Source organism: Vulpes vulpes, chromosome 12 (assembly GCF_048418805.1).
Source record: "Vulpes vulpes isolate BD-2025 chromosome 12, VulVul3, whole genome shotgun sequence".
NCBI lineage: Eukaryota > Metazoa > Chordata > Mammalia > Carnivora > Canidae > Vulpes > Vulpes vulpes.
This window is the reverse complement of record NC_132791.1, coordinates 52,714,030-52,741,844: the sequence shown is the minus strand read 5'-3', so window position 1 is coordinate 52,741,844 and position 27,815 is coordinate 52,714,030. Positions and strand designations below refer to the sequence as shown.

Below are 27,815 nucleotides of genomic sequence, written 5' to 3'. Positions count from 1 at the left end.
CCAGCCAGCTAAGGGCTTGCTGAGCCTCTCTGGCTGTTCATGCAGTCTCAGAGACTCTCCACGTGGTCTTCCCACTTTGGCTCTTTTGGGTTCCCTCACAGGATGGTGACTTCGGGGCAGTCAGAATGTTTACACAGCACTTCAAGGTTTCAGTGTGAGCAATACAGCCAGCAAGGTAGAAGATTTGTCACTTTTCATGACAAAACCTTTAGAGGCTGTGTACCATCAATCTGTTATGGTCACTGTCCCTTTTATTCCAAACTTGCATAATTCTTTTAAAAAAAAACAACAAACAAGAACGCTTGTGGTTTTTTAATGTACCCATTTATAACATACAATATGATGGTTAATTTCATGTGTATCAACCTGGTTGGGCTACAGTGACCAGGTATTTGGTCACATATTCTTCTAGATGCTTCTGTCAAGGTTTATTTTGGATGATATTAACATATAAATTGGTGGACTTTGAGAAAAACAGATTCTCTTATAAATGTGGATGGGCCTTGTCCAATCAGTTGAAGGTCAGACTAGAACAAAAACTGATCTCCCCTGAGCAAGAACGAATTCTGTGAGCAAACCCAAACTTTAATTCCTTCCTGTGTCTCCAGCCAGTCAGCCTGCCTACCTACTCAAATTTTGGACTTACCAGACTCCCTAATCACATGATTCAATTCTTTAAAATAGATCTCCTTCAGTATAAACCTACTCTGTTGGCTCTGCTTATGCAGAGAAGCCTGAGTAATACATACACTTTCAGACAAAAGCCAAACCCACAATCTTCTTCAAGATAAACTCTGCTGGGTCTCGGGCCCCCTGAGAGGCTGTTATGAGCAATCCTCTTAAGATACTATAAGCCGTATTGCTCAACAGAAAGGCACACATCTAAGATCTTTAGAAGACTTTTTTTTTCCCCTCCTGGTAGGGAAGGTCTATGATACTTTCAATTTTTCTCAAGTTTTAAAAAAGAATCCTACAGGCGCCTCCATGGATTTGATCTTTGCCCTGAAATCTTTTCTTAATGTGACCAGTTTTTGCCATTTTGAGAGGTTACCAATGAGTAACAGTTTTATTTTCAAAGGTGGTGAGTCCCGGCTCCTTTATATTTAACAGCTTGCTCTGTTGCTGTCTCTCTCTTCTCATGTTGCATCACAGGCAAGCAGCAGCCAGGGGGTCCTTTCAATATTCTGTCTGACGGTCTGTGGAGTTGGATCACTGAGTTCATTTGGCCTATTTCCCATTATTTTAGTGTGACAGGTCATAACATTACCAAACTCTACATTACACCCAATCAAGGGTCCTCTTTCACCTCACTCTTAGTACTGTTTTCCTTCCCTGTCTTCAAGCTCTCACTGGGAGCTTCCCCAAGGTTCCTGAGGTTTCTCCTAACACTCACAGAGACCCTTTAAGCTTCACCAGCAGTCTCTTCATGGCTCTTTCTGCTCCCTCCCACCTCCCCAAACCGATGTTACAGGCTTTGATTTGTAGTCATGGTGCCAGTGCATATCCAGGTCCCAAAGTCTATTACTGTGATTATCTATTGCTATGCAACAAATCACAATAAAACGTAGTGACTTAGAACAGCCAGCATTTGGTTACTGTTCTGTATGTCTGTAGGTCAGAAATTTGGGAAGGGAGCAGCTAGGTGGTTTTAATCCAGTGGCTCTAAGGTAGCTATAATCAGATGGTGGCTGAAGCTGCAACAGTGGGGAACTGAGGCAGATGGGGGTGTGTGCGGCATCATTGTGTGTTCACAGGGTCCCTCCACATCGGCTAATTTGGGCTTCCTCATGGTACAGTGACCTCAGAACAGTGACCTCAGAACAGTTAGACAGTTTGTGTGGTAGCTCAGGGCTCCAGCATGAGTGCTCCACCCAGCAAGGTAGAAGCTACATTATATTTATGATCTTGGCATCGGAAGTCACATGCCATCACTTGCAGACCCATCAGCCTGCCCAGCTTCAGGGAGAGGTAACATCAACTATACTTCTCAACAAGAGTGACCAAGGCACATTGTAAGAATATGTACAATGGTCAGTACCCCTGTGGCTGTCTTTGGAAAACACAATCTGCCATAAATCCATTATTATCTTCTCTCTTTCCTTTTCTAAACTCAAAATGTCTGGATGTGGCCCCTTGGAGCCCTTTCAAGCTGGCTCCAACATCCTTTTGACAAGTCGCCATGATTGTCTGAGCACTGCCTCACTTTCTGGAACAAAATAATGTTCCAGATTTACTGTGTACTCTTTTGGCTCCAGCAATGGAATTAGCCATTTCACCAAGAAGTCTTGGTTCCTTTTAGTGGAGAATCTGGGTGCTAAAAGTTTTCACCGCTGTTGGAGAGTCATACATCTGGCCCATCTCAACAGACAACGCTAGGGAATGTTACATGCACACATGCACACTTTGAGTTGGTTACTAATGCTTCCAACTCCAGTCCAACAACAAATGGTACATCCCAGATCTTCTTTGTTCCATATTTGTGACCCCCTTTCCTAAGGGAGTTATCATCATATTCAATATTAGACTCACGAGTCTGCAATTGTGTTTTTTTAATTATGCTTTATTCAGTTCAATAGTTTCCCTCTATGCTAGACCTCCTTTTCTCAAAATTTTCTGAAATGATGAGTATTAGATTTTTTAAATGCTTTCCCTACATCTAGCGATATGATCCTATGACTTTTCTACTTAAAATCATTGCTGTCGTGAAAGACATCAGGTCATTTCTGGTGGCAATCAAACTTCTAATTTTGGGATAAGCCCAAATTACTGTTGTTCATTCTCTTTTAATTAACACACAACTAAATTCAGTTTGCCAGTTCTTTCCTTAGGACTTGCACAACTATTTTTAACATCTATCTTTCTTTCATTCCTTCCATGGCAAAATTTGGGTGTCAAGTGTACTGTAGCCTCAGACATATATATCCCTTCTCTACATCCTGGAATAGTTACTACTTGAATGTTAGGTAATATCCTATGGATATCTGGATCTGGTATCATCATTGTGGGAATATTTCTAGTTAAAAATATGATCCTGGGGCAGTGGATGGCTCATTCGGTTAAGCATCTGCCTTCGGCTCAGGTCATAATCTCAGGGTCCTGGGATCAAGTCCCGAGTCAGGATCCCTTGCTCAAGGGGAGCCTGCTTCTCCCTCTCCCTCTGCCTGCCACTCCCTCTGCTTGTGCTCTTTCTCCTTCTCTGTCAAATAATAAATAAAATCTTTAAAAATAAATAAATAAATAAATATTTCATTCCATTTCGTTAATGATTATAAGGCTAATTGGGTTTTTAATTTCTACTTAAGTTCTGGCAAGTTGTATTTTACCTTTTTTGGCGGGGGGCGGAATTGGACTGTTAGAGATTCCAAATTTATTGGTAAAAGAGATTCTGGTTTTGTTTTAATGTCTGCAGCTCCAGTGATTACATCTTTTTATTTCTCATATTATGCATTTATTCTGTCTCCCAGCTACCCTCCCTCCAGCTTTATTCTTACAGAGTTTTGTCAGTTTTATTAGTCCTTTCCAAGAATGAGCATCATTCATCCTTTCTGCTGTGCTGCTTGTTTCAATATCACCCATTTCTTTTTAATGCTGTTATTATTTACTTTCTTCTGCTTTGTTTTGGTTTTACTCCACTATTCTTTACCTACCTTTGTGAGTTGTATGTTTAATTCATTAACTGTGGGCCCTTTCTTCCATTTTAATGGAAATACTTAAGATGATGGATTTCCCTCTAATTTCCACTCTAGCTGCCTCCCACAAATTGCAATATGGACTGTTTCTTATTGTTCAGTTAGATTCCCCCATTTTTTCCTCTTCTACTCATGTATTATTTAGACAAGTAGTTAATCTTCAAAGATATGAGAATATTTCTGGCCCCCTTTATAAAGCTTGTTATGTAACTGCATGGAGGGCAGTAAACTTTGTAAGAACTGCCATATGTCTTAGCACGTCTTCTTAAACTTCCTTTATGCACTCGAGGTACATGGGTGTTCCCCCAATGCTGCGCGCATCCCAACTTCTGTTTCCATTCCTTCTGGGTCTTACCAGTGACATCTCATTTGCTCTTAAATCCATCCAGTGATTCTGACAATTCTGATTACAATTTTCATTTCTAGGAAATTATACTTGGTTATTGTCCAAATCATCGATGTCACTTGTTAGAGTCTTACTCTTTTGTTCATATTTTCAGCTCCCTTTTTTAGACCCTTTCAGCTCCCAATATACTTTTTTTTTTCCATCTATTAAGACCAATATCTGAAGTTCTACTCCTACTGGTTTTCACTTTGGTGTCTTTTTAATTTTATAATGTGTTTTTTATTTTTGAGTGTGAACTCATGTTCTGTGGAATACAACCTGGTCAAAATTATTTAAGACCTATGTTGAAGATGGATTCTTCTGGATGAGATCTGTATTGGCTTTACTATGTGTCTGAAAGTATGCTACCAACCAGGACCACTTTACACTGAATTCTTGGGGCACCTGGGTGGCTCAGTCAGTTAAGTGTCTGACTTTGGCTCAGGTCATAATCTTAGGGTCCTGGGATTGAGTCACACATCAATAAAATCTTTTAGGGCAGTCCGGGTGGCTCAGGGGTTTAGTGCCGCCTTCAGACCAGGGCCTGATCCTGGAGACCAGGGATCGAGTCCCACGTCAGGCTCCCTGCATAGGGCCTGCTTCTCCCTCTGCCTGTGTGTCTCTGCCTCTCTCTCTCTGTCTCTCATAAATAAATAAATAAATAAATAAATAAATAAATAAATAAATAAATCTAAAAAAGTAAAAAATAAAATAAAATCTTTTTAAAAAATAAACTTGAATTCTTGGTTTGAGGTTTTCTCAGACCAGCTTGCTTATGAATTCAGCTAAAAACCCAAATCATGATTCTAGTTCTCAAAGGAAATATTCTGACCCTCTACCCAGCACCAAGGTTCAGGGAGGCAATTTTCTTCACTCCTCCCTGAGGGAAGACAGGGCACATTTATTTCTAACTCCACCCTTACACTAGAAAAGTAGCTTCGGGATCTCAGTGTAAGTGGAGGGGCTTTCCTAACAAAATGACATGTCCTAGGGTTGGTTCCTATTCCCCATATCTCTTGAGGTCCTAAGAATCAAAAGCCAAGGTCCAAGTCACATTGGGCAAGTATGTTCAAAAGCAAAAGCCAGCTTTAGAGTCCTGATTTGGGGTTTTCACGGAGTTTTCAGACTCTTAGGAAAGCTTCACTTTCCTGCCTTCTCACTGAGGTCATTCAAAGATTATTTCAATGTTTTGTCCATCATTTTAAATTGTTTTAAGTGAGAGAGTCAGCTAAGGTAACCAGTCTCTCACACAGCCAAAAACCCATACAAATTGTTCTCAAGTTTTCACCTTATTATTGTCAACTCTTCCTAAAGTAGTAGGTACATCTAATTACGTAGTTTTGATGAAAAAAAAAAAAACTTGGTTCACTAAATCCAAGGCTTTCTAACCCAATTCATTTCAGCAAGCATTCACTGAACATCTCCTACTTCTCCATACTACAGACCCACTGAGAACTCACAACTGCAGCCAACTCCAGCCCCAACAGGGCTGAATCATAGCTAACAGTAATGGCTAACACTGGCTCTGCTTGGAAGGTTGGCCAGTGCTATGCCAATTTTTTTTTTTTTTTTGTATTTAATCTATGTAACTGCCATATTGGATGGCATTATTACTACCATATTGTAGGTAACAAAACCAAGGCACAGAACTTCAGGAATGTGCCCAGACTAACACAACTGGTTAAGTTAGATCATACTCACAAGGTCTGGATATCTCAATTTGCAAAACCACAGAGATTTTAGAGAACACAAGAATAGGTGGTGTGAGATTCTAGAGGAAGGCAAGAAGGATAAAGTCCCTAGGTAATGGTGGCTGGAAACGTTATAGAACAGTCAACTTAGGAGTTGAATGGACTGTGGGTTTCTTTGCATGACACAGTGATGATTTTCTTGTTCTTTTCTACAGTTCCCCATGTTCTGTGGTCAGTGCATGCTTATGATGCCTGACCCTCACTGGCAGGGTACGTCTCATCTCCCACAAGGAGGGAGCTCACTATCCCCACGCAGACCCTATTGGTCCTGCCGTCTCACTGTTATACTAATGATGTTTTTCTACTAAGTCTTCTGGGTGTCTGGTGTCAGACGGCCTCTCATGGCACAGCAGCCAACAAATTGGGCATCACTGCTCCTGAACACAAGGGGCAAGCCACAAGGAGCTGCTTGTAGTATCCGCTCCACGAGAGGCGAGCTATGTTTGCCACCTCTCGCCTCTGCTGATGACATGTGGGTGAAAGCACGTGTGGGAGGGATGCTAAATCACAAGATAGTTTTTATAAAATGACTAATAAAGAAATAATGAGAACCCAGTAACTACCAATTACGGAGGCAAGAGAAATAATAAAAATAATAAAGCAGAAAAAGTACAAAGCAAACAATTAAGACTATTTTATTAAAATAATACTTGCTATTCAGCAAGCATTAATTCTCCCTACACAAGGGTAGTAACTGTTTATCATCTGAATTTCGCACATTAAGAACATGACACAGAGAGAGTTAATATGCTCCTGCAGGTTCTAGGACACTTTGGAGCCTAGATTAAAAGTTAGCCATGCTCCACAGTTAGGCTGAGATGTCATTTCTCATTAAATTCTAAACCAGCTCAGAAAACACACCATGTTTATTAGTTTCCTAATACTATGGCTGATTCTGGAGGGGCTAAGAAAATCCTTGGAATAAATATGCTGATTAAAAAGATACTTTAAAAATGTTTTTTTGTTTGTTTGTTTGTTTGTTTAGCTCAGTGGACCAAAATATATAAATCAAAACCATTCTGGTCTAGTGAGTACTGTAAATGTATATTTAAATGTAACAAATATCAGTGAGAAATATCTTTGGAAAGTAATTACTTTATAATATATGTGGAATGTCTTTTAGATACTTAAAGCAACTAATCCATTTTAAAGACATAACTTACATAAAGAGGCACAAATATTAATTACGAAGCTGGAAACTCACTTGCAAACTTGTAGCCTAAAGTGAATGTGTGCAGATCAAAGCATAAATATCAGAAAAGCAGATATTTTAATGGAACACTTAACTGCCTAAACCATTGGCCTTTGTCTACACCAGAGTTCTCAAGGAGGGCTGACTATGAAGGATTACTTCAGCTTTTACACTAAATCCCTCTCTGTCTTTGACCCCCTGCCCACCTGCTGACATCTGACTCTACGGTGCTGTGATTAATAATAAATCTGAGCATAAAACAGGCTGAAAACTCAAACACCTACAAAGGCCACTAGGTAATTTAATGTGTAAGGTTCTTCTGGTATTTCACCTTTTTCCTATTTATTTTTCAAAACTGCATCTGACAGCCTCAGCATCAAGGAGGCACTAGGGAATAGTGTGGACTATGGCAAATAGGAGAACACATGCACTCTCTAAGGACATAGCTAATCACTCCAGCCCACTGTTGCCATGAAGTCATGTAGGCCCAGAGTGAATGAAGCATTTCACTTTCCAGAGTTATCCCTCTATTTAGATCTGTATGTACCAGGTCCTTGATTTTAAATGTTGGCAAATTATTCAACTTAAAATGGAAAAATGAAAAAAAAAAAAAACACCTATGAATGTCAACATTATGTAAGTGAAACGAAACAGGACCATGAACTGAATCTGGCCCCTGGACCACCAGCTTGAGACTTGTCAAACAATAGAAATACAGAACAGACACTGGGCACAGGGGTCTTAGGAGAAGCCCTACAAAGAGATAGACAGGCTCTGAGTTCCCCAGGTAGGGTATAAAGTGGCTTGGTGGAAGCTCTGTGGCTTGTTTGGGATCCAAAATGACTCTGAGGGGGCTCATGAGGAATAGTAGTTTGAATCAGTAACAGTGGGTTTAGGCATAAAACAGTAAGTGGGTGTGGAAGAGGCAGGTGTGGACAAAAGTGCTCCCCAGCCCCTTGAACATGGGAGTGGAGCCCCAGAGCCACCAGCATACACAGGGTACAGGGTGAGGCAGCCTATGGGCAGAGTCTCCTGCTCTGGCCATTCTCTGGACACCAACCACAGTGGCCATGTGGTCTTTGCCATTGTGTCTCCTAGCTCACCAAATGGGCCCCCCCTCTGAACTCCATGGGAGTGTGGGACAGGGAGAGCCTCACAGTGCCTGTAGCTCACAGTCTAATCAAGAATTGGAACCAGCACTGTAACCTCTGTTCCAAGGAGCACCCATAGCTTCCCAGTATCTGGCCTCTGACTTACCCTCTCCATCAATCCTTCCCACTGCTCCCATTCCCATCACAAACGGGCCACAGGGACACCTGCTCTTCCCAAGCTTTTAAGAGCAGACCATTTAGAAAAGACCTCAGAGCTCTGCCTTAGAGCTGAGAGTCCTGGGGATGGGATTGGGGGAGGGGTGTGCCTAAGGAGGCCACACCAGTGACATACAGAAGACACTGAATATTTCATTACAGTGAGGGCCACTACAAGGACTGCCCACTAGCCGAAGCACCCAACCAGCCAGATCGATGATCCTTCAAAAGCACATGTTTCTTCTTCTGTAAAACAGATCATACTACCTGGTCACACTGGACAATGGAGAGGGTTGGAACAAGTCAACTCAGCAAAGCTGATGGTGTGGCTTTCATGACAGCATTTGTCAGCATGTGCCCCCTCCCACTTGGTCCCTTCCCTTCAACAAGAAAACAATATATGGAGAAGTATTTTAAACAAATGTCAAGGTAAACAAAAATTAACTAGAAAATTCAGCCAGAAGATCCATAGGTAGGGGATGCCTGGGCGGCTCAGAGGTTGAGCGTCTGCCTTCAGCTCAAGGTGTGATCCCAGGGTCCTGGGATTGAGTCCTGCATCAGGCTCCCTGCATGGAGCCTGCTTCTCCCTCTGCCTGTGTCTCTGCCTCTCTGTGTCTCTCATGAATAAATAAATAAAATCTTAAGAAAAAAGTATCCGTAACTAGGAAATGATGGCTGAGCATCTAGGCATGCTACTCACTGTGCCTCCCTCCAGAGAAGGGAAAACATGGCCCCAGGAATAGGATGAAAAGGAAGATACTGCAGAAATCCAACCGTGCAGAGCTTAGACGTTTATGGACCCTGGCTCAGTCCTCCTGTCTCACCTCTGCCACCCACTAGCTACGGTGCTTCAGACCACTCATTCCACTGTTCAAGCCTGTGCCTCCACCTGTGAAAATGAACAATCCTGCAGGGACCTTCCAGATCTGCAGTTAGAGCACAAGGATGATTCCATGAATGGCCACACCAAGAAGCAAGCCAGACATCTCAAGAAGGGCATGACCTCCACCAGGCACAGTATTCAGGCAGGTTGCTTGGTGGCAGGGCTGCAGCCATGAAGGCTGGCTGGAGGCCTGGCCCTGGAAACCAGAGAATGAGATTCAGGGGTGAAGTGGTGCCCAGGCCAGAGTGCCAGGCACATCCAGAGGGCTCTCAGATCATGTCACTGGGGCTCAGCCAGTGGCAGCGTGGCTCTCATCGCATTCCGACTGTCTCTGATCCATGACACTGGCATCCTAATGGATCTGCCTGTCAGCTATGGATAAGCATTGAGCTAATAGACGTCAAACAGCATTTGCATTTCTGAGATGGCTTCATCTGCTCCCTCTCCCGGGACTCTCCAAACTGGTTTTTGAAATTTGGACAGACGGGTCTGCTCTTGGACAGCTCCTCTTCCAGAATTTCACAGGAAAGAGACAATTATTTAATTATTTCCTAAACAAACAGACAGCACTGAGCTTGTTAAACCACGAGCACAATCACAACCACAACCAGAAGCTGCTTCTCAGCCTTCTCCATCTTGGGAAGGCATGTAAATCCCTGAGAGACACATGCCCCTTGTAGTTTCAATAGCTTTCATTCATTCATTCATTTAGAGCCCACTTCACAATGAATATCTTGTTCATCAGCAGTGCTGCAGAAGGCCATGAGAGATCTGGATGTGGGAGGGCGTCGAGGAGGTTAGCATCTAAAACAGGCGCCAGAATCAACCCATGCTGCTACCTTTCACCAGAGCTCCGTCTAAGTGATGACGGCAGGGTCAGGATGCAGTTCTTAGTTTGGATTTGAATTCCTGGGACATCTATAGCTAACAGAAAATGCTGCAGAACTGTCTGTCTGGGGAACATCTGCATTTGGGGGTTACTCCAATACAGTACCCGACACAAGGTAATGACTGTATTTTCTGGCTTTCTCTGGCTCTATTTTAAACTGTCATCATTTTAAACCATGAAATATGTCAAGTGATAATTAAACCTCACCACAGACAGGTACTGTGAAAATGATTAACTTTTACCATTTCCCCCACATACATTTTGAATATTCTGAATCCCCACGGTACGAGATCATTACATTGACAGATGAGAAAAGTTGTCTTTATAATAATTTATTTTTAAAAGAACCAAAACAGGACTAAAAACTCCATACTTTTCCACTGGGTTTTCATTAGAAAACTCCTGCTATAAACTCACATTGAGAGAGGCAGCCTGGTGAGAGGATCTCAGACGAATGATCATCATCATCTCCAGCCCTGCCCCATGGGCTGCGGGACCTGGGACACACCCCCGGCCTCCTCTGAGGATCAATTTCCTCATCTGTCAGACACCGATGCTAATATCCTCCTCTACCTAACGTAGAGGTTTTTATGAATGAGGAAATAAGATGACAAAGAGCAAAAAGCAGCCTAATACTACCCAAATAGAAGATGCTATTATTCTAAATTCTGTATATGGAGAAAGTGATTTGCTAGCACAGCTTTACACAACTGCGGCCTTAAAAAAAAAAAAAAAAAAACTCATTTTATTTTCACCTGAAGTTTCTAAGTGTGAGATTAGATCTGACCCTATCAGATAAACATCCACAGGACTCCCATTTTGTGCTCAAATAGTGACTCACACAAATGATAAAAATTCAAATGCAGCAGCCAAGCAGCTGGATGGGAATGCTGCTTCCAGCAAAAAAAAAAAAAAAAAAGAGAGAGAGAGCAAATAACTGTTAAAATTAGTAAAACAAACAGATTGAAATGTATTTTTACTCTGACAACTCATTTTCCAGACCTGCGATTATTTTTTTTCTTTAAGGCACATTTCTTCTGAACGTAGAGGCCCCTGTTTCTCCCTGACAGCAGCGGACACACACAGGGTCCAGCGACCTGGACCCTGGAGGCACTTCAACTGCAGAGCGATAATTCCACATACGTGAATATGAGCATTTCAATCATAGCTAGACAAACAATGCTGAATTTCCACGGAGAATGTGCTCTCCTGACAGACCTCAGTGAAGCCCATTTAAATTCTTTGATCATTTTCCTATTGTGTTCAAGAGTCCCCCATCTTTCTCCATTTATAAAATGCAACTGCAATGCCTATGTCAGGGGGTGCTCATGAGAATTAAGTAAAACACTCGAAGTAAAAATACGTCTGTTAAGAACTCTTCCAATCCAGGGAATTCCTATGAAGGCAGTGAAGTAAGACTTTGACCCTAAATTAAAGTATGGGCAATTGAGAAGCTGCCCTAGTAAAAGATGGCTTCTGAACAGGAGCTCTGGTTCCGTGTGAAGCCCAGGTCCTTCATCTGGGTCCCCCGTCCCGCCACAAACAGCCAGCACAGTGAGTGCCCCTTCTCCCCATCCCCACCTCCTTCCCACGGAAGAAGGACGGGATTTTTAATGAAAAATAAAAAATAAAGCTTCTGAGAAGCCTCACAGAAGCAAACAATGAAGTCACTTTCAGGGAAGAATCTGAACCTGTGCTTTTGATCCTTATGCCCTCTGGCTAAAAGGCTCAAGAAAGTAGGGTATGTTGGGGGCTCTGAAAGACTAGTTACACTCCCACAGTCTGGGCCAGTGGAGGCTCCATGCACCCCAGCAGGTTACTGCATCTAGCACTGTGGGAGGGGGTGAAGGAGCAAGACACCTCATGGCTGGAGACAGCTGAAATTAAAAAACAAACAAACAATGCAAATGGGTCCTGCTGTCAGGAATCTGGGGTCCTATGCTCACTCCCTCACAAGCTCCTGGTCAGCAGGGTCCGGACCTGGGAGGACTTTGGTTTCCTTCTCCACAAGTTAAGAGGGAAGCCTTCCCCAGAAATGCTGGGGGAATGCTGACTAAGCTCATCTTAACTGTGAGACACTCCAAATCCCTTGGGAGTAGATAACAGACTAGACGATCAGATGTGGAATAACTGAGTAAATGCTAATATGCAGAGTAGACTTTTTTTTTTACCTTCCCGCATCCAGGTACCTTAACTGGGCAGAGCCCCAGTTGTCCTTTGGGCCTCCACCTACCTCTCACTCTCTTGTGCCATCTTGACTGCAGGGGCTTGGCCTGTGACCGGTGCAGAACCCAGAAACATGCAGCAGTCCACCATGATCATCACGGATTCAGGTTCGGGCACATGATCTTAGCTCTTCTGCAGGAAACACTAGATCAGAAGCTCTCTTTCTTCCACAGGATATGGAGTCCTAAATGGGGAGGCTGGCACTTACCATGTAGAGGAGTCAACCATAAGGGGGTGAATTGAGAAACCAGGTTCTTGTGCCCTATACCAAGGATGCCTGAAGCTAACACCCTCACCCCTCTACCCCATTCCCAACTGTCCAGTTGCATAAGCCAATAAGGTCCTCTATTTGTTTGAGCTTGTTGGGTTGAGTTTTGCTATTTGAAACAACATGTCCCCTTTGGTAGGGTATGCCATTAAGAATCAAAAGGAAACCCTTTGTCAATGTAACCATCCTCTGGAGAAAAGACCCTGAGACTTCACCTCAACCAAAACATTCAGTGAGTTGTTCTCTGGGGCCCCCATATTGGTCTACACCAAGCAAATACTTTCATACATGGTCGTTGGCCCATCTGTGAGATGCCTGGCCAGGAGCAGGCACACCCAGGTGGCCTTTCTGTCAAAAGAACTCTTGTATATCTCCTCAACTGACACATTCACTTATGCACATGCTATGTAAGGCAAGAACCACACCCTGTCATCACTGCACACCAAGTAAACTCCAATCAACCCAAGAAAACTTCCATTAGCACCCAATGAACCTTAAAGAAACCCTAAGAATGGAATTACTTTCCACAGGAAGTTATTTCTCCTTAGGAAGTAATAATCATCAAATGAGTTTCCCAGATGTTGCTTCAGAAGCACTGCATGGATGACAGGGTAGCTGAGAGGCTGAGAACTCCCCACTGGCCTCCAGAGAACAAGATACGTGGGTGATGGCCTGCCTACATGCCCAGAGGAAGAGCACCAGAGGCCATCTGACCATGGTGACTGTACCTGGGTCTCCATGGCTGCAGGTTACTGTCAACATCCCATGGAGCCAGAGGCCCATCAGAACCTGCTCGTTTTGGGGGCACATGTTCTCTGACTTCTTGGAGAGCACAATGCAAGCTCATAAACTTCCCTCCTGCAACAGTCAACATTTTGTAAAATGCAAACCCCAAAGCATTTCTTGGATTCTAGCAGCAGCCCTGGCCAAGAAGAAATGTGAGTGAAAGAGTGTGTAGAGACCCATGGGATGGGCCACCATGCATGGGACCTCCTGACCCTGCCTGCCTGATGAGCAAGTGCCCTCTCTGAACACTGTGGCTCACTGACCCAGCACAAGCACCAGAGGGCACAGCATGCAGCCCTCAGCATAGCCATAGGAGGCCACCAGGCCGATGGCGGGGCAGCACAGAGCCCCCAGAAGTGAGTGGGACCAGAAAAGAGAGCCCTGGTAGGCCTCATTCATTTTGATGGGATGTCTCACCTTGCAGATTATTTCTAGCTTTGGCTCTGTTCCCACTGAAGTGGAGAGATTAGACATTTGTTAAGAGACAACACAATCTGAAAATAGGAAGGCAGGTCTGTTTTGTTTTGTTTTGTTTTTTTGGAAGAGGGTTTTAAAAAGATGAATTAATTCTCACGACAAGAAGAGAATTAGAACATAATGGCCAGTTGGACTCTGTACCTCATTTTCTAATAAAGAAAGACAGCTGAACGGCAATGAGACAAAAGAGGCAGAAACAAATGCCTTTCAAGTCACAGATAATTAACCCCAGAGGCTTGCCGATGGCACAAGAATATTGCTAGGGCAAATGGCTCAGCAAGTCCAGAAAAGAGCTTCCATGTTTATACAGAGAAGACAACTTCAAGGTTTCCTGAAAAGCAGGGCCATTCCTTCTGGCTGATGGCCAGGCACCAGGTGAAGATGGCAAATGTCGACCCTCACCATGGGCTCTCAGAGAAAGGGGCAGGCCTGCAGGGCAGAGACAGGCCATGGCAAGTCTACAGGGAGTGCGGTCTCCCCATCTCTGGGCCACGGCGGGCAGGCTCAAGGCACAGCTGTCTCATGAAGGGTTCACCTCACCGTCCCTATATGGTGGCCATCATTTACTCTATTCAGGTGTTAGGACTCCTTAGACAACAGAGCTCTTCCCCTACAAGTTCCAGATAGGAACCCATGCAGAGTGTGTGGTGACAGCCCCAAAGAGACTTTGTGACAGGCACAGCTCCCTGCACAGGGGTCAGCCACCCTGCCCAGACCTCCCAAGGCCCTATGGTTCGCCACCAGTACCACGGAGCCTAGCTCACCTGCACCAGCAGCTTGTCAGTACCTGTTAGCTGAGGTCCTCAGAAAGAGCATAGCAGCTCTCTGACCATGCTTGTGAGGAACGCAAGCCTTCCTAGGGCTCCAGGGAGAATAAGCGCAACAGGTCGGATGGATGGGGTAGGGGCAGTCCCAGAGCCATGGGACCTAGGCCAAATAACCCAGCAGCTCCTTTACCTGTGATTTTGCCTTATGACAAGTGGAGATATAACATCAAGGCAGGTTGGCCCTGGGATGTACCAGGCAACTAAGGCTTCAGTGCTTGCTGTGTGTAAGGGGAGGAGAGGCCACAGAGAAGAGCCTTGTTCCCTGCTCTCCCAGGACTCACTCTACAGAGCACCATGAGAGCTTCCCCTAGAGCACAGGCCATAAATGCCCACAATGCGTCCTGCAGTGCTGAGGCCCTGGGCAAAGAGTCACCCATGTGCAGTTCTAACAGCAGCATGAGCAGCTGCCATCATCAGCCCAGAGCCATAGCCAGCAAGGTCCTGCTTCTTCCAAATCACAGGGGAGGGCTGAAATGGCCCAGGGGCTAGGAGGGAACAGCCGCTAACCCAGAGTCTGGCAGACGTCTGATCAAGGCAGATCGTGTGCAGGGACCAGAATGAGAACTCAGGCTCATTCAGGCTGTCTTAGCCACTATAATCTTTCCAGGCCCAGGCTTTCAGAATGACCTCAGGTAAGCTCAGGGAACAGAAGCCTGGGGAGACCCACAGCCTGAGACTCCTCTGGCTAATGTTGGGCGTGATCCCTGGCAAATGCCCTTGTGTTCACTCCCTCCAGTTTATTCCAATGCAGTAATTGAAGGGTGGGTAACTGTCATGCTCAAGTATAATTCTGACCCCGCTGCCCAGGGAAACTTGAATCTGGGGAGAGAAATTTTGCATGTGTTGTCCTTAAGTTCTTAAAGACATCACCAAGAAGAGAGTTGTTTGGTTCTTTTGATTGTGAAATCGAAGAATTTGAGCAAAAAGTTCAAGACTCTGACAGAAGAGAGGATGGAAAATGGACTAATTTCCAGATAATTCTTCATGGTCAATAGGCCACATGATGCAAAGTAACAGTCAGCTTAGAAACAGAGGGATGGACTTGGTGACCTGAGACATTCCTCACTCTATGTCTAAGGCCAGATCTACACATGCAAGATAGGAAGAGACATCATAGAGACTACCAACCTCACCATGCCCTGATGCCCCTGCTCACGCTGTGCCAAGGGCTCTCCATACCCAACCTCTCCCCACCACATCTCCACGAGCCCATGAGGCGCAATGGTTGCATGCTGCTCAGCATCCTTTCTTTGAGGCCCAAATCTGTACCTATTCCCTGGCATTTGAGCAAATGTGATTTTTACAGACACCAAAGAGAGCCCATGTAATCTCACCCGGCCAATCACAGTATCCCAACCCCTCCCTGCCACAGGTGATTGGTTTGTGGCTTGAGTCGTGACACAAAGCCCGACCAATCAGCGTCCTTGAGGGGAGCTTTCCAGTGTCATTCTGAGGGTAAGAGTTGTACCTCAGGGTTGGTGAGCAGTCAGGACTGAATTGGGATGCTTGTAGCGGTCCTGCTAGGCTGCATGGAAGAGGCCAGCAAGCCAAGGGAGGGAAAGAGAGGGAGAAGCCTTTTATTAGCTGACCTTTTATCCAGGTCCTCCTTTGGATTCTGAAGTCTCATGAGACTTTCAGGCTTTAGCCAGGGGCGAACTGGCTCACTGACTGTAATCCAGACTTGGGACTAATGGTCTGGACTATTACAATGCCTTTGTTTTCAATAAGACTCTGTAACACACCTAAAGCCCAAAAGTGAGCAAGGAGAGAGGTGGGACTCTACTTCCTGCCAATTGGTCATGATCAAAACTGGGTATCAAATCATTGTACTCAACCAGAACACACCAGCCAGCTATGTCATCCACTCCTCATTCACTCAAGCCGGGGCAAGTAGGTAAAATATAGTTTTCCAGTGACTGCAAAATGGCAGCAGTACCCAGAAGAGTCCATTTCTGTGGGGCCAGAAGTAGAAAGAGAGAGATGTCTCCCTCTTACCTTTTTTGAGGCCCAGGGGCTGTAAAAGAGAACTAGCAAGCTCCACCGTACGTGACGGAGGGCAGAATGGTGAAGGAAACTGCATCTCTTTGCCCAGATTGCAGCCTTGATTCAAAAAAGACCTACTACTCCAGGCACTGTCAAATTTGGATGGCTCCCTTCTAAACTCCCTGCCTCTGCAGCCATTAAAGAAGTTACCTCAAAAGAAACTAGGAGTTTATTAATCTGTTTTATGGAAGAGAGTCAGCCAGTTCACATTATACCAAGACAGATTATGGAGGCAACTAAGAGATCCAGAAAACATCTGCTAAACAACATCAGAATTAATGGTAAACAGAATGCAATTCTTGATAGCTGAAGTTCACCCAGATGCAGAGGACTATAAAGGGGCTATTAGAGGCAGCTCCAATTAGGGACTAATTCCAAGGGTTTTCAGAAAGGGAGGCTCTAGTCACACGGTGGGGACTGGCAGGTGATGTTTATTTAGGAGATATCCATTGCTAAGGAGTCACAGCCACCCAGGCTGTGTGACTATCCCTCCCCTCTCTCTTTTTCTGGGAAGACAGCAGCAGCCCTACTCTCAGGTCTCCCTCACAGTCCTGTTGGAAGCCAGGCCAGGCTGCTCTAGACAAGAAGGTATGAGTGAGCCATCCCTGGGAGGGTGGATAATGCAATATGACATTGGTTCCCACCCCAAAACTCACAGCCTCTAATCATAACACAATCGCAGACATCTGGAATAGTTTCTAGCTCACCCCATGTTCCTGAGAGATGGCTGACAAGGGCTGAATTATCCCGGCCACTTGCTCAGCTCACTCAAGTGTCCTCTCCTGGCTGTAATTCAATGTGATGGACTCAGTTAGAGAAAAGTACTGGTTTGAGCAGATGAGTTCTGGCAGTTACAATCAGCACCAGCCCTCGGAGTGGACAGGGGAGTGTCTTGGAGAGGTGAGGTTGGCCCCTTTGGCTGAAGCCTTAAAAGTTGAAATTAAATTGTAGGTATCTACAGGGAAGTGTAAAAACACATGCAACGGGAAGCAGATGAAGATGCAGCCACCTCTCCTTCCCTATGCAGCTAGCACAGGTGGGTCCCAGGGCACAAGGACAATACAGGACTTGCCTCATCAGCTGGGATAGGCATGTGCCCTTCCAAGAAGACAGCCTACCAGTCCCGCAGTCCTGCCACACTTACTGATACTATATATTTCCCTCCAGGTTCTCCTGAGAGCGCTGCTCCATATCTAACTTGGAATCAAAGAAGCCCTGGACAGTTTTCTTCCAAGAGTCCTTCTCAGCTCTCTGGCCTTGGCAGTGGGCATGAATGTACAGAAAACTGTACAGGAGAGAGGATCAGCACAAGAAAGAAACACTGGTTCAGCAGGAGTCCTTGTTCCCACAAATTAGCATGGAAAGGAAGGAAGGAGTCTCATGTGTGAGATCCTCTCTGCTCTCCTCTTATCATGGGTTGCTGAGGGTCACAGGAGGGAAAGAATGTAAATGCTCTCTGAAAACTCAAGAACTGAGGGGTCATCATCATTATTACTAGGTCACCATTCTGTCCATGCAAAGCCCTTGGAAGTTACTGGTGCCGATTCCTAGGCTCATCCTGGGCATTGAGGAAGCCTTCCCTCTGCCTGAACTCTCTAGGGCAGGATTTGCAAAGGACATTGCATGGAACACCAGCCCTGAGATGATCAAATACAACAAAAGTAAGACACCATGAGAAACTAAGTTTGGGAAATGCTCCCTTTTGAGAGTCATATTTAGCATCTTATAAGTCTAAGAGGTTCTGCAGTAAAAAAAATCTCAACAACTAGCTCAATATTGAGTCCAGCATTCAAGGGTATTATTTTCCTAGGGCTGCCACAACAAAGTTCTACAAACTGGGTGGTTTACAACAAGAGAAATTTATTTTCTCATAGTTCTTAAGGCCAGAGGTCAGAAATCTAGGGGTTGGCAGAGCCATGCTCCCTCTGAAGGCTTTAGAGAATTCTTCCTTGCTTCTTTCTAGCTTCTGGTGGTTGCCAGGCATCCTGGCATTCCCTGGTTCATAGACTCATCACTCCCATCTCTACTCCATCATTACATGGTGCTCTCCCATGTTTTCTTCTTCTGATATTACTTATTGGATTAAGTCCCCTCCTAAAAACCTGGATAATCTCATCTTAACTTGATTGTACATCTGCCAAGACACTATTTCCAAATAAGGTCACATCCACAGGTTCTGAGTTAGGATGTCAACATATCTTTTGAGGGGGACACATGAAGCTTATCTGAAGATGGAGCACTTTGATCAATTAGGAATATCCAATGGATATCCACAGAACACTCCATAAAAAGTGCCTTCTAGAGTCAAGGCATTCAGTGTTTCACTTGTATATCACTGGAACAGAATCAGAGTGAAAAGATCAAGCTACACAATTTAGCAGTGTGTAACTTGCACTTAATTCAGAAAACAATTGTTGAGCAACTAGAATCTTGGACTAAGGCCATGAAGAATCTGGAATGAATAAGGTGAGGCTCTCTGTTCTTAGGAAATGACCTGATAGGATCCCTTAACTTCAAGAAAAGGCAGGGTAAGCTAAACAATTTAAGAAAAAGTTGGAAGGTATGAGGGAGAGGTGGCATTCAACAAAGATGAGGGACTAAGAGCACTTGGGGTGCACATATAGTATGATTAAAGCTAGAGGCCAGAGAATGGGACACAGTCTAGGAATCATGACAAGGCTGGAAATCAGGCAGGGAGAAGGTCTAAGACAAAGAGTACATTCAAGTTTCACTCAAGATCCTCAACACCCCCAGGACTTATCCTCGACTCCATTCACACTGCTCATCTTCTTCCCTCTCACTTCTTACTTCACAGACTTAGTCAACAGTTTCCAAAGATCATGTAGCATGGACTTGAGGTTGGTCACCCATTTGTACCGCTGAACCTGGGATGGAGAAGGAACTCCTCAGTCAGATGTAGGATTAAAACAAAAAAATAGGAAGACATCTTGGATCGTGTGACCCAGAGTCTACCTTCCCCAGACCTCTCCAACATGCCCCTGGCCTGCTGTATTGGGCAGAACAATTCAGTGTCACTTACTTGCTCCTCTTTCATTTCCAATTATGAAACAACCTTAAGTGTTTATTATGAGACAATAATGTCTTATTTTTGTCTGTAGGAATAATAATTTATTGAAATATTCAGAGCATTTCTATAATTTTTCTACTTCTATACTCTTCTGGAAAAGACTAACAATCCCACCATTCAAGCAAGTGAATTCTCATGCCTGAAAATACTTGGAAACAACCTGTAAGGTCCCTCCACAACCCCCCCTCCCCCCCAGCCGCCGCCAGGTTATAAGCATTGGCATCAAGGCCTAAGCTATTTCAGGAACTCTCAAACACTCAACTTTGACAGAAACAATCAAGAAAGACATCAGTTCACAATGGGGGGAAAAAGTTTATGTGATGTCAGGACGAATTTGTCAGTACAATCAAACTATATGCTCCCAGTCAGCCAGTTGTGAGAGCTGCTACTGCCAAAGAGAAGGTTATGGATGAGGAGAGCACAACTCAACCACCCCTCTGCTCATCCTTCAACAATGTCAATCTTCCTGTGGATTTGGAGCCTGGGGTTCAATCAAGCCCTTCAATACCTCTGAGCAAAAATATACATGGTTCTCTCATGTCCTAGCCTTACTATTTAGAGACATTTTTAACACAAGGCAGGTGACATTCCAGAGCAGTTAGGTTTATGTGTGATTCTATAGCACAAATTAATTCCTAACATCCATACTCTGGGCTACTGACATGAATTAAATAACATTCAGAACCAAGTTTCATGCTGACTTCTCTGCTTAAGGCTAGTTCTTTCCAAAATTTACATGGTCATCAATAAGAAACATGTCCTTTTGGATCCACCCATGTCCATGCAATTTCATTTGTTTTTGATACTGACACAACGCAGTCCACCCTACAGATGCAGTTCAGAGGACACTGAGCCCAAAACCAGAGCCAATGGCAAATGGGAATGGAAGTCACAAAGTTCATCCTAGAGCCACATTACCCAGATCCTTTGAATCCAGGGTTCCAGCCCCATGGGTAGCAGCAAACAACCAGTTAGGTTAGTTCACCAATACAGATTATAAAAGGTTTAGGTCTCCAAGCTCTAGAAACATACTGATAACATGGCCATTCTAGGTCTTTCATTATGGTGCTTAAGATAAGAACTAATTAGGAGCCAGCCAAGGATACATTACATTTAGGAGTCAGAATGCAATTTGCTCACACCTTTTAGATTGCCACTCTTTTGGAGACAGTGCTATGGAGAAGTTTGTCGTTAAGGCTAAAACCAAAGGCCAGACCCTAGAGCAAGAATTCAGTTTGATTTCTGACTTCCTCCTCCTATCCCTGCAATAAAGAGATGACTGGCAAAGATCACACAAACCGTAGAAAAGACATCTTATTAGACAGTAAGTATTGCTGAAAGTGAGTAAGGGCAACTTCAATTTTCACTAAAATATTTCAGAAATTACCACCCATACATACTTACCTCAGAGACTGGAAAACAAATGTGCCAGGAGAACTGGCAAGGAAAATGAACATAATGGAATTGTTTCAAAGGGGAAATTAATTGGTTACTTCTCTTTCAGCTTAGCTAAAGCTGTAAAAATCTAATCACAAATATTTTTCACAGTGGGATATTCTCCCAGTTACTGAAATACTTCAAATCATAAACCATTTTTTATTGTTGATATTGTTTTTGCCAGGTGAAACCAAATAATTACTTCAAACTCCACTCAAAAATGAAGCTTCTCTCAAGACTGCAAACATGATTGTGAATAAGACAGTTCCCCAGATCCCACTTCTGATATTTAGAAGTCAAAGACATAGTTCTCTCAAGAAATTCTGGCTTTCAGTTCTTACAGTCCTTAGAGGCCAGTGCCAGACAGCACCCAGAAAAGGCCACATGAAATTTCAAAGAACAGGCTGACCACAGTATGAAGTTCATCCTAGCTTCAACAAACTACTTCCAAAATGTCAACACTGAGAATGAAATGGGTATGAATGAATTTTCCCTACCTTCTCTTCTTGTGACTTCAAAGCTTCTGGACTCCTGCAAGAAAAGAAAGACTTGTGTTTTTGAAGAATAATTCATATGTATAGATACTTGCAAATATCTCACCTCTGCTAGCCATTAATTCACAAAAAGATGAACAAGTTCATAAGAACATGGCATTCAGCAACATTGGGTCTACTAAACTCTCAACATACACACTTGTAAAAGGAAACAACTTGTTGCTTTGGGGCCTTAATCAAAAAATATATTAATTATTCAAATTATTTTTTAAGAGAGGGAGGGGGGCGGGCTAGAGGGAGAGGGAGAAAGAGAATCTTCAGCAGGTTCCGTGCCTAGTGGGGAGTCAGTCTTGGGATTCCATCTCACAAGCCTGAGATCATGACCTGAGCTGAAATCAAGTTGGATGCTCAACCAAATGAGATACCAAGGTGCCCCAATCATTCAGTTTTTAATGAACAGAGACAACTCTCATGGTCTTTCTTATGTGGAATCTGGACTGGTACCAAGCATCAAGGAAGACCCTGTCCCAGACTGATACTACATCTTCCAACTAGACTGTAGGTCCTATAGGGCCTGGGGTAAACAGAAGCAGACAGAAGCCAGAATTATCTGACCTGAAGTAGGCTGTGATTTGTGGTTTCATAATGAATACCATCATTGCTCCTGAGTGGGTCAGTGGCATGATCTAGTTGACTGTGCTCAACTTAGTAGTTTCCAAAGGGTAGGATCTTACAGACAATTTGGACAGGCAGTCCATACCACTGGACTCAATTAAGTCCATGCCTTGGGTATTTTTTTTTATTCAATTTCATCTTCCCACTATGCGTACAGCAGTAAGCAAAGTGTTTGAGAGGAGGTTACATAAGCCAAACAGAATTCCTGCACTGAAAACATTCATAGCTGGAAAAAAAAGAGAGAGAGAGAGAAAACATTCATAGTTGAACAGGAGGCTACAGAACAAACACAAATTACTGAGAAGTAAAGGGGTGGTTTTACCTTGAAAAATACCAGTATATTCATGTTCAGGCAGATACATAAAGAAAAGGGTTTTTTAAAAGAACCTTTGAAATAGCATTGCAGAATGGGCAGGCTTTCAGACAGAGGTAAGGGAGGGAGGGTACAGCAGGAAGAGAGAAAGGCTTAAGAAAAGGCAAGGTAATGGGAGAGTACAGGGTATGCTCAGGAAGCAGAAAAGGTCCGGTGAGAAGTAATACGGGGGAAAGCCTGGAAACATATACTGTGGTTTCACAATGAATAAAAAGTACCTACAAGTCATCATAAATAACTGGTTTAGGGTAAAAAGCCTAATATTGAAAGTAAGTTGAAAATCCATGCTAGTAACCAAAGAAGAGAAAATAAAATATCTAACTTGGGCCAACTTCTTGCCATTATGACCAAGACGACCATTTAGCACCAGCACTTTTTTTAGCAAATGGCATTTTTTTTCACACCTTAGCATTCTTGTCTAGCATCCTTTGGGGTCAAAAAGCAGAGGCAATAGGAGGGATGAAATGGAGGAGGCACTTGAACATTTATCTCCCACCCCCCAACCCCCACAACTTATATTCTATGACTGCCATCTCTGTAATGAGTCAAAGGCCTAAGTGGAAACCAATGGAACCAGTGGCCCAACAACACAGCACAGTTAACCAAATTAGCTTCTAGAATGATGGTTCTTGAGGAGGTACTCACTAGGTCAGGGTTCAGAAGAGGGACCATGGAGAGTGGTGTTAGAAGAGGTACATAAGCTGTAAGGCACATCATGCAAAAAGCTAACCCAGCCCTTCCCACACTGCTCCTCAGCTCTCTGTGCAGGGCCTAGCACCACACCCCTGGAAATAACAAGTATTTTCAGAAGAGGGGAAACTCATGAGCACCTTGTATATATCAAGAAGAAGACTTTACGGATGTTTTATTGCAATTGTACAAAACATAAATCCAGGGAAAGCTGACATCTGCATAATGTTGTATCTTCTTATCTAACAACATGGTATTTTTAATCATTTGCTCAAGTAGACTTTTATTTCTTTCAAGAGTATTTTATAATTTTCCTGTGTGTCTCCTGAATATTTCTGTTTTGTATATATTTTGTTATCATAAATAGAATTTCTGGGATCCCTGGGTGGAGCAGCGGTTTGGCGCCTGCCTTTGGCCCAGGGCGCGATCCTGGAGAACCGGGATCAAATCCCACGTCGGGCTCCCGGTGCATGGAGCCTGCTTCTCCCTCTGCCTGTGTCTCTGCCTCTCTCTCTCTCTCTCACTCTCTCTCTGTGTGTGTGTGTGTGACTATCATAAATAAATAAAAATTAAAACAAATATAAATAAATAAATAAATAAATAAATAAATAAATAAATAAATAGAATTTCTCTTTCACTTTATCTTGTAATTGCTTTTTGTGTGTATGATTACAATTGATTTTTATACATGGATTTTTAACCAGCCACTTGACTAAACTTCCTATTGTTTGTAATAGTTATTCCATGGAATCCTCTGGGGTTTCCTTTTATATATTTATGTAATCTTTAAATAGCTATGACTTTTCTCTCTTTTCAATTCTTAGGTCTCTCGTCTTTCTCTTGTCTTATTGCTTTAGCTAATTCTTCAATCTAATATTAAGTGTTGTGGAAACTTGGCACATCCACGGGAATTCTGGTCTTATTTTTGACTTCAGGAAGAAAACCTTTAGTGTTTTAGTGTTTAGTGTTTTCCTATTAAGGGAAACAAAATGCTGGCTTTTGGCCCAAGGTAGGTTAATCATATTAATGAAATCCATGCACATTTTACTGAGTCTTTGAAATAAATGGATGTTCTAGCTTGTCCTTTTACTTGTTTATTTATTGACTATTTCCCTCCACTGGAATGTGAGTTGGGATGGCGCCAGGATCTTTTTCATTCTTGTATCCTCAGTGCTATCTGACAGAGATATTACTATATCAGTAATACAATAGAGCAGACATTCAATGCATATTTGTTGACTAAAAAATAAAATATGTGTTGAATTTTATCAAAAACTGTTTTTGAATTTGGGGAGATTATCATGATTTTTCTCCTTAGCTCTAGTAGAATTCATGGTATTCACCTATCTCTGTACTTCTGGAATAAGCATTTCTTAATAATGATACACTTTTTAAAAAATATTGATGGATTCTGTTTGTTATAATTTTAAATATGTTTTTGCATTAATACTAATAAATAAGATTGCTTTATTATTTTTAGGTGCAATTTTTTTCTCAGATTTAGGAATTAAAATGATACCAGCTTCCTATAATCAATTCAGAAGTTTCCCTTTTATTATGCTATGAAATAGTTTAAATAAGTGGAATTAACTGATCTTTAAAGGTCTCTTCAACTTCATTTCTCACATATTGATTAAAAGGTGAGGAAATAAAAGGTCAAAAAGGTTAAGCTTGTCCAAGTTCTCACTTAGAGGTCAGTGGCCAGCTGGGATTTAAATTTCAAAGCTTATGCACATAACAAAGCTCATGCACATCTCCACTTAATTCATAGAGGTAGTGTGAAATTAGATGAGAGATACTTCTACTTCAGGCTATGAAAGAAGAACAAGCATTAGACCAATCCTGCTAAAAGCAACTATAAAAGTTGGATTTTAAATAAGTTTTTGAAGGTGTGTCAGAGAAACAAATGCAGCCAGAACTTAAAGAACCAATATTCAGAGAACAGAAAGGTCCACTGAGGTGCTAATCTTCCCCTTGGGGCATTGGTCCTTTTGTATAGAAGCCAAAAAAAAAAAAAAAAGAGCTGAAAGAAATTTCACTGAGTTGGGAAGATACCAGAGTCAGGGCTACCAAAGCAGCTAGAACTTAAGGGTATGAAATCTTAGAAAAGGGAACCAGAAATAAGTGAGCCCAATAATCTGTACTCAGCTGCCTCTTGAATTATATGATTATATCTGAGCTGCACATATAAAGTGCAAGAGGATGAGAAATAAGAAAAAAAAAATCAGCCTCAAATGAGCTGAAAAACTAAGCATAGATTTTGGTACTTATCATGGTGTTAGGGGAATAAAAATTAGGCTTTCCAAGAAAAAGTGGCCCTGGTAAATGCATCTGACTTTTAATTGGTATCATATACTCTCTAAGAATTTCTATTCTTAGCAGATCAAGATGATTTGCCAGTATTCTATGTCTAACAAAGAAAAACTAAATCCTCTCTGGAAGACAAAATTATTCACAGATTTATAAGCTTTCGAACATAATGTCCAACACTCAACCCACAATTACTAGGTATGGCAGAAAATGAGATCAAATGACTAAAATTCAATAAAAAAATACAGGACAGTGAGACCCACACTTTAATCAGATTTTAGAATTATCAAACACAAGTTCTAGAATAATGATGACTCATTTGTTCAGGAAAATAAAAGTTGCTGAGTTTCAACATAAAATTGCAATCCATTAAAAAGGAATCAAGTGAAATTTCTAGAACTTAAACAACAAAGAATTCAACAGATGGATTTGAAAGAAGATTAAACACAAAGTGAAGAATAGTAATATGGGAACTAGATCAGCAGAAAAACAGACTGAAGATCTGAAAGGAGAAAATAAAAAGTGAAAAATAAAGAGTATAAGAGACATTAGAGGACACAGGGAAAACATCCAACAAGCATGTAATTTAAGTTTCAAAGTGAAAGGAGAGAGAAAATAAGGCAAAATAAGTATTTGAAGAGATGTCGATTGAGGATTTCTCTGAAATTAATGAAAAACATTAAGCAAAAGATTTAGCAATCTCAAAAAAAAAGATTTAGCAATCTCTACAAACCACAAGAAAGACAATACACAAAGAAAACTAATGCTAGGTAGTCATAGAGAAATAGTCTAATATTCAATGACAAAAAGAAAATCTCAAAACTAGGCACTGGGTGGGTGGTGGGGATGGAGAGGACTTATCATCCACAAAGGAGCAACAATAAGACCACAGATGACTTTGCGGAAGAAAATAATCAAACTGATAACAGAAATGAAAATAATGGAATGATACCTTCACAATTCCGAAAACTAGAATTCTATCTCTGGGGAAAATATGGGTATACACAGGGCAAAATAAAAATATACCTAGATAAACAAAAACTGAAAAAAATATACTGCCAGCAGATCACCACTAAGAGCAACATAAGGGAACACTTTGGACAAAAAGAAATTTTTTTCAAATGAATGCATACTTATGCAAGAAGGAATAAAGAGCATTGGTATGGGTTAAAAATGGATAAATCTATTTTTGACTGCTTAGCACAACAATAATGCTCTTTAAGGTAATATATTTTGTAGAAAATGCATGACAATATGATCACAAAAGGTTAGGAAGTCAAACATAACTGAAATATCAGAATGGCTTTTTACTGTTCAAAAAGTGGTAAAATTAGTGCTATGAGACCAAAGGAGTTGGATAACAAAAAAATTTAATCCAAAGGAAGACAAGAAAGGGTAGGAAAAAACAGAATAAAGAATATAGATAATAACGTGTTAGATTTAATTCCATTTAAATAAAAGCAGACTAACAATTCAACTAAAATACAAAGATTGATATAATACATAAACTAAAACCTAACAATATGCTGCTTACAAGAAACATACCATAAATAAAAGGATACAAAAATGCTGAATGTAAAAGGATAGAAAGGATAAACATTATTAATTCCAACCAGGAGAAAGCTGGTGTTGATAAGAGACTCCAAAAGCAAGAATTATTATTAGTGACAAAAAGGGATGGTTCATAATAATAGACAATTTAACAGGAATATATAGCAATTCTAAACTTGTAGAAGACCAATAGCATAGCTTAAACATCAAAAAGTCAAAACTAAAAGTAGAAATGGAAATATCTACAGAAATGGTCCAAGAATTGAGGAAACATCTGTCACTAAGTGACAGACTAAGTAGAAGAAATAAATCAGCAAGGATCTACAAAATTTGAACCTTGCCATTAACAAACTTGACCTACATCTATCTCTGAAATAAAGAGAGGAAAGAAGGAAGGAAAAAAAGAAAGGAAAGGAAGAAAGAAAGAAAATGTACACAGAATTTGAAATGGAGCAGGAAACCACACATACCCAG

General features: G+C 42.2%; 1 protein-coding gene across 6 annotated transcripts in view; it reads right to left on the bottom strand.

The window, feature by feature from the left end:
• Positions 1-27,815, bottom strand: part of FSTL4 (follistatin like 4) — a 397,791-nt gene that overhangs the window by 335,491 nt on the left and 34,485 nt on the right. For all 6 annotated transcript variants that reach the window (XM_072728613.1, XM_072728614.1, XM_072728608.1 and 3 more), the window contains one exon: positions 21,746-21,779. In XM_072728613.1, the coding sequence (XP_072584714.1) occupies positions 21,746-21,779 (34 nt within the window). The remainder of the gene's footprint in view (positions 1-21,745; positions 21,780-27,815) is intronic.